This window comes from Canis lupus, chromosome 12 (assembly GCF_011100685.1).
Source record: "Canis lupus familiaris isolate Mischka breed German Shepherd chromosome 12, alternate assembly UU_Cfam_GSD_1.0, whole genome shotgun sequence".
In the NCBI taxonomy this organism is placed as follows: Eukaryota; Metazoa; Chordata; class Mammalia; order Carnivora; family Canidae; genus Canis; species Canis lupus.
In genome coordinates, this window is record NC_049233.1 from 2,671,121 (window position 1) to 2,679,224 (window position 8,104).

The following is an 8,104-nucleotide window of genomic DNA, read 5'->3' on the forward strand; positions in this document are numbered from 1 at the left end:
TATTAAGCAGTAAGCATGCTGCTATTAGAAATGAGATGGGGGAGGGGCACCTGGGTGGCTCAGTGGTTGAGCATCTGCCTTTGGCTCTGGTCATGATTCCCAGGTCCTGGGATTGAGTCCCGCATCAGTATCCCTGCAGGGAGCCTGCTTCTCCCTCTGCCTATGTCTCTGCCTCTCTCTTTATGTCTCTCATGAATAACTAAAAAAAATCTAAAAAAAAAAAAAAAATGAAATGAGATGGGATAGAGGAGGTGCCAACTCCTAGGAATTGGATCTTTCCCTTAGATTCTGGTACAATGTGAAAAACAGAGACTCTCTGACCAATACCAAAATAATTTCACTCTTAACTTTAATGCCACCCCCTCCTCCAAAGTAACCCCCAGACCCTAAAGAAAGCAAGAAAAAAAGAGCATGCAAAGTAATTTACCACCAGTAGTCACGTGTCCCCTGCCCCCACTATCTGCTCAGGGCAGCACCACCATAGTTCTCCTTGGATGATCCACTCTGGCCAAAGAACAAATTGTTTGGAGGGACACATGAATTGTCCCTTCAGGCTGTTTCAGGAGCTTGAATATACGGTTTTCACAGAACCAACATGATTCAGTTAGAACAGCATTTGAAAGCTTATTTTTCCCATTCCTGACCTCCCATTTTCCCAGCTACAGTGAAGGTTGAAAGGAGTTATATATTTCCCAAGGCAGCTTATACTAGCCATAAACATCTTCACAAACAGTAAAATGAAAAAAAATATCCGCAATCAGCTTCCTCCACGGTTTTGTGAGCAGATTATCAGAAAATAGCTCTGCCTTCATTTTTCATGTATTTTGCACAAACGGAGAGGAGTAAAAGCCATTGTATGGTGCTGAGACCAGGGAACAGGAGTCAACTGAGGAGCTAGGGGTTTTCCCATTTCACTCCCTAATGAGGGCAAGCTGCATTCAAGTTAAAGCAAGTTGAACTTGAAATGACAACCCATGCAATATTAAGAAATAAGATTTATTGCCCTGAAGTGGGAAGGAATGTGGTTGTGATAAGTAAGCTGTTCTGGGTACCCCTGGGTGCAAGTCCAGGGACAGTAGAGCCCCAGCTGAGAAACTTGTACACATCCTCACGCATACACTCCCAGAGGCGTCCTGGGGACTTCTGCTCTGAGAAAGGGAGATCCTGGGCAGGATGCCAGAAACGTGAGTTCCCACTGCATGCATGGTTGACCCTGCTGGCACCAGATTCTGGTCAGGAACTATCGATCTGAGGAGAGAGAAGGATGGAGGAAAGCCATCAGAAGGACCCCCCCTCCTCCACAAAGGCCTCTCCCTGCCTGGTGCATATCCCATACAAGCTGATCTCTCTTTGGCCCCAAGTTATCTCCAAGCACCCCTCCTATAGTTCCCCATATCACTCCTCTCCCACTCAAAGCCATGCCTGTGATCCTATAACTGTGTGTATGTATGTATGTACGTAACTGGGATTCCAACCAGGAGGATGTCCATGGTGCCGACACAGGCCTCCCTATACCACAGGATGACCTTGGGCATGCCCCCACATGCACCACTGTATGTGGCTCCCATGGTTTGCCCACCCACTCCAGACACCCCGATGTACCATGAGCAAGGCTTTCGGAAGTACACGATGAGGACTAAGCCAACAATGATGCCCAGCATACCCAGGCCAAAGGCTACACCACACAGCACATTCTCCAGAAGATCAGAGGGCAGCGCATCATGGGGCACTGGAGAAAAAGAGGAGCAAGTCATCCTGGAGCCTTGGTCGGTGAGTCCCCACCCAGGGGAATGACTTGGGGGGCAGGGATTAAACAGAAGAAACAGAGGCATGAAAAATTGAAGTTGCTCAGGGTGAGAATGGACTTAAGCAAAGTGCAAGTAGAGAAAGAAAGCCCTCCCATGGGTCCATCCTTTTTTGTCCCCAAAAGAAAGCAGGCTTCCAAGGAGAAATTTCTCACCCCAATAGGCAATTGCCGTGTAGTTGTCAATCTCATGAGTCACCACGCAGGAGAAAAGATCAGAGGGTGCCGGTGTAAAGTTTAAGTAAGAAAAGGCCTGGAAGCTGAATCCATCAACAGCGGACACAAAAGTGGGCCCGATTCCTTCCACAGGGTCCAAGTGATGCCACCAGTTCACCGTCAATGTGGGTGGGAAGAGATTACTGATAAAACAGACCAGCATGTTGGGTTTGCCAAACTCCAGGGGCTTCAACGTGAACACGTCGACCATAGGAAACCCTGGTGGGAGGATTGAGGTGTGAGGGAAAGAAGTAACTAGTTTACATGGTACCCCTGAGTTTGGAAGGGATGTGGTATACAGAGGGGAGTGTAGAGACAGTGTCAGTGGGAATGGGCTTTGGAAGGAGAGATGAGGGAGGAGCTTGGGCTCTGACGGAGGTCTTCTTCCAGGCAAGTACCAGACCTTGACTAGAGGCAGAGCTAGATCCAGGCTACTCTGGGACCCTCCATCGTGACTTCCTGCAGCACTTCCTGTCTACAGTTCACACCATCATCTAATCACATGCTATCTTCTCACTGAAGCACAGGCACATCATTAGATACTTCCTTTCTCCCCTTCCATCCTCCTGAGCATAGCAACACAAGCTCTAATATTCCGTAGGCATCAACTAGTCCCTATTGCATTCATTAAATTCAATAAACAGTTCTGAACACCTACTATGTCCTGAGCACAAGTCTTTGTCCCACAACAAAAACAGAGGGCAGACCATAGCTGGTAAGGGGAGACCCAGACGACATTAGAGGAGGGGACTGGTGTGAAAGGGAATAATTCAGTGTACAGGTTGAGGAGGTTAAGAATGTAGCCCCTCTCTCTGCCCCCCGAAACACCCCTGACCTCTAGACACAGGGATTTGCCCTTCAAGTTTTGGTCCTATTTCCTCAATCATAGCTTGGCAGAATGCTTTGTCAAAGGAAATGGTGGGCATATCTCCAGACTTCTGAGCCCAGTCAGCAAATTCAGGCAGGCGAGGCACTCGAGTGTTCTGGGAAAAGTTGAAGGAGAAAAGCTGATCCCCATCATAGGCTTCCAAGAGTCCGATGCTGGGACTCCAGTTCTGGCAGTACATCGTGTGCAAGAATGTGTGGTTTTGCAGTTCATCCCGCCATGCTAGAGTAGGAGCTGCAAAGGAAACAAGGTAAGTCAGGAAGGTGGGAGTGTCCTCCTCCTCCTTAGCTTAGAAGACAGCAAGGCCTGCTTCAGGCAGAGGGGTAGGATTGGGGTGTGACCCCTTCTTGTGTCTGTTATTTAGGCTCTCCCTCCCAATAAGGGTGAAGAAGAAATCACAGGATCTCTCCAAACTTCCCCTGCCCATAAAAAGGCCAACTGTCTAAAGTTGTAAAATTAAAAAAAAAAAAAAAAAAAAGGTCTAAAGCAACAAATTTGGAGTCACAAGGTTGGGTTGCCTGTTTGCGTGTTACATGAGGAATCTGGCCAAGGAAGTAATTGAAAGTTGAAATCTAGCTTGCACTCCGCTCACCAAGCATGCCACATGGCACAGGGCTGCATCCTCCCAAAAAAGATACTTTTGTCTAAATCACAGAAGGCCACTATGTTAACTTGTGAAGGGCTTCGATGGGTTCCCCCATCTTAGAAGGGAGGGTAAATTAAGGAATGGTCATGGCCTCCCCAAGCCACACATGACACTACCCCATCTTACCCCCAGAAAACATGGTTAGCTAAAAAACCAATCTCCAGGTTTCTCTTCAGCTGCTTCATCAGCACCAGACCTCTCTGAAAACCTCCTCATCTCCCTCAGCCCTCCAGCCCCTGCAATGTCAGGAGTGGGAGGACCCAAAGTTGTAGGCAATAATATCTATCCTTTGGAATTCCTGGCAAGAATCTCCCCACACACAGGAGCAGGAAACTTTCTATCCAGTACTCAATATCTAGAATAATAGATATTTAGAGGAAGAAGGATCTTCAGATTATTCATCCATTCCACCCGTCCTTTACAAGGAAGGAAACTAAGGACCAATAAAAGTTAAGAGACTTTCAAGAACCACAAGGTGAGTTGATGACAGAGTGCAGAGCAGATACCTAAATAGGACAGTAACATAATATTTACTTTGTTCAAATCCCAGCTCTGCCACTTTCCAACTGCATGAATTTGAATACATTACCGAAAGTCTCTTAGTCTCATTTTTTTTTTCCATTTGTAAAATGGATATAATAATCTCTTTCAAGAGATTGTTTCGAGTGCAATATATAAAGCACCTCTGACATTGTTTGGCCATCCATCCATAGTTGATCTCTTTCCCAATTCTGCTATTGTTTCCACTACTCCATAATACTTCCTGCCACTTACAAAGCACAGGGCTTCAAATGCAAAGAAGACTTCAAATGCTCTGGGCAGTTCGCTAGGCTCTGACCTGTCAGGATTGAAGTAAAGGCGAGGTATTGTCATACCTTCAGGGGCGGTCCGGGAGTAGGGCAGCAGCCACAGGAGGTGTAACAGCCTTAGCAGTGCAGCTCCCTGCCTCTGCTCATGATCCATATCTTCACACCACACCATGGGCTAAGACCTACCAACCAGCTGACCCAGGGCCCCAAATTCCTTCCCCAGATCATGTTCCACCAGCTAGTTCCAATAGTTGCCTTTATCACTTGGTTAAACCAATCACAGAAGTGTAGGGTTTAACATCATCAGTTGCTGGGGAGAGACACAGTGCCAGCAACCTCTTCTAAGACTTGGCTCTTTCACCAGGCCAGAGTCGGGTGTGTAACTGGGCTGGGAAGACAATGGAGGGATGTCTGCCTCCTGCTGGGGATCCCTCTGTAGTACCAAACCGTCAGCTTAAGCTGGTAACCTAGGCAATGGGCTCTTCAGAGCAGCACCACCTCCTGGCAGTTGGCTGCAGTGGGGAAGCTCCTCTTCCCACGGCAAACTCCCAGGGCTCTTCAGACCCCGCCTCCTCTTCCCTCCAGCCCTCCTTCCTCTTTTTCTCTCTGAGAGGTGTTCTTCGGGCATTAGCTCAATTTCATTCTGCAGAAATACATGGAAAATTTAATAAGTACTAGTATTGGGTCCAGTGCTAGAAATACAAAGATGAATAAAGGGTATTCCTGCTTTCAAAGAGCTTAAAGTCTAGTTGGCGGGGTGGGGGAGTCAATGAATAAATAATTACACAACAATGTAATGTTTCCAACAAGAATGTGCTCAGTGTTTTAAAAGTATTAACTTTATGAGGATGGAACATAATCCAAGCTTCTGAGAATCTTGAAAGAAAAACAATTTGACCAGCAGAACCCGAAGGAAGAGAAAAGCATTCTAGGGCAAGGGCCAGGCGAATATGTGAAGGCAAAGGCATTCAGAGCTCCTTCCCTTGGAGACATCTGTGTGGTTGGATGTGAATGGTGTGGAGACTACTGATTGTGTCCCTGTTTGGTAGTAGTGCATGGAGGAGTGTCAAGATGAGCTGGAAATTTAAGCAAGAGCCAGATCACATAGGCCATGTTATAACACAAAGAGGGTCTGGCTTTTAGAGGTATTAAAACTGAGGAGTGACCCAATTATTTTAAATTTTAGAAAAACTGGTCTTCAAAAATTTCAAAGGATGGACTGGAGCTTAGAAAAAATTGAGCTAAAACTGCTGGTCAGAGTCTATATTACATTACATCAAAATAAGTTGCACACACCCACATACCACTCTTTTTTAGCAATATAGCAATAATTTAGTTGAGAATTGATAAGAACCTGAATTAAGTCATGAACAGAGGCAATGGAGGGAATAGAATATTGAGATAATTAGGAGACAGAATCTAAAGGGCTTGGCTACTGATTAGCCAAGCAGAGGAGTCAAGGCCAACACTAAGATTTCTAGATTAGCTGGCTGGGTGGGTAGTCAGTAATGAAATAGAAAAGGAGCCAAAGAAGCAGATTTGATGAAGAAGAGGATGAGTTTAGTGTTGTACATGTAGAATGTGAGATGCCAGTGAAAGAACCATGCAGGAGACATGAGGTATATGGGTATAGAACTGAAGCATGGGCTGAGAAACCTCAATTTGGGAGTCATGAGCACAAATGTTGAAGCAGAAGCAGTGGATAAGATCATGCAAGTAGACTGTGCAGACAGAACAGGAAGTGGCATGATGTAAGTCTGCATGGATTCCAACCCCAACCCTCTTACCAGTTATCATCCAGGATCTAGTTGGGAATATAGAACCACTCTAGGTCTTCCAGACTCAGGGAATTTAATACAGGAAATCAGTCACAAAGGTGTTAAAAGGGCAAGAAGTACAAAAAGGAAAAGGTGTCTGGAGGCACAAATAGAGGAATATCTAGAAATCAGAAGCTATTCTTCCCCTGACATGGAATCCACGTCCATGCCTGCTGTTGCCCTGGGACTGACACCATCATAGCTAGTTCTGGATCTGCTGAAAAGGTTCCATCTTCTTCAAGGCTGGATAATTGAGAAGATGCTTTCTCTACCTAGAAGGCTTACGTCCGGAATCACCCATTCTTACTGCTGCCATATCTACCAGCAACTGTCACTCTGTTAGAAACTAAAGCAGGAAGCTTCTCAGTTTCCCCTGCCTTCATATCCCTTGCCAGTGCCTCCTATTGGGAGAATATAATGGGAAGCCAACCAGCTAATAAGCCTAAGAAGTACATGCTTTACAGACGCCTTGGCCAAGCAGTTCAGAACACAGTATAGGAGGGCAAGCCTGGCACTAACACCAGAAAATAACCAGTACATGGACATGGACCAATTTGTAGAGATTTGGTGACACCAGGAGCATCCAGATAGCCATGAGAGCTAAGAGAAGAACAAGGAAGGAGCAGATTCAGAGAAGCAGAGGTGTTCCATGAAGAAGGACAAGGTCAGCATTATAAAATGCTACCCAGAAGTCAAGGAAGGACTAGAAGTGTCCTTAGATTTGGCAATTATGAAATGGTTGACAAATGTATTGAGAGCAGTTTCAGTGTTGTAGTGGGAGTTGACTCCAGATTGTGGTGGGCTAAGAAGCAAGTGGGAGGTGAGGGAGAAAACTGTCACAGTATATGCTGGGAAGTCTAATAGAGAAGAAAAAGAGAGAAAGACAGAAGGGATGGGGGAAGAAGCAGTGAGAAACATCTAATGTGGCAATTAAGTAACCTTAGAAATCAATCTATGTGAATATAATCCCTCAGTATCTCAGACTTTCAAAATCCATACTCCCCTTTGAAAAATAAATATCAGCAGCAATAATAGCCAAAACCCAAAACAACCCCATGATCTCCTGGATATTCTGAAACACTAATGTGTATATATGTGCAAGCACATATATGAGTTTGTGTGGTGGGGGGCAGGCAGAGTGGCAAGGCTGGAGTAGGGTTTGGAAATCATTGTGTTACGCTCCGAAAAACAGAACATTTTCCCAATGTCCCACTCTTTGTAGACTTATCCATCAACAGTTCCTGCAGTGGGAAGATTCAGGCCTTTTAGGGCAGCAGAAAGGAAGTTTATGACATCATCAGGACCATAGGGGGAGACATAGTGCACACAGCCACCTAGAATCTAAGGCAGGAGAATCCGAAAACCTCTGTGAAGGATCAGATAGGAAATATTCTAGGCTTTGTGAGCCATTCATCTCTGTGTTATGCACTCAGCTGCAAGTGCACAAACAGCCACAGACAACATGTCAATGTTGAAAGAGCATGGCTATGCTGGATTCCTCCCAGCTTCCTCCCACACTTCCTGGGCATCTCCTCAGTCTCCTTCGTGGACCACTTTCTTTCAGTCATTCTGAAAACACCATTTAGGTGGTGTTCCCTGGAGTTTTGTTCTTAACCTTTTTTTTACTTATGGACACTGGAATTTAAATTTCATACAATTTTCATGACATCATTCTTTCGCTTTTCTTCCAACCATTTAAAAATGTAACCATTTCTCTTAGTTCTTGGGCCACTTAAAAGATGGTGGGCTGGATTTTGCTCCATACTATAGTTTTCTGAACACCATTCTCTGTATGTGGTCAGAATTGAGATGGGGACTCAAAATAAACCAAAGAAGGGCTCCATTTCCCCTTGGGGGTGGCTATTGATTAATGATTGTGGCCCAGATAGGACAGACTGTTTGGAAGGAGGTCTGAGGGGACATGAG

The 8,104-nt window shown here is 45.5% G+C and overlaps 1 protein-coding gene across 1 annotated transcript; it reads right to left on the minus strand.

The window, feature by feature from the left end:
* Window positions 1–979: 979 nt before the first annotated feature.
* Window positions 980–4,541, minus strand: DLA-DMA (major histocompatibility complex, class II, DM alpha). Its single transcript, NM_001048099.1, is given in 4 exon segments — window positions 980–1,248; window positions 1,603–1,729; window positions 1,961–2,239; window positions 4,428–4,541. Coding segments are annotated over 4 exon segments (513 nt in total). The 5' UTR covers window positions 4,534–4,541; the 3' UTR covers window positions 980–1,247.
* Window positions 4,542–8,104: the final 3,563 nt, after the last annotated feature.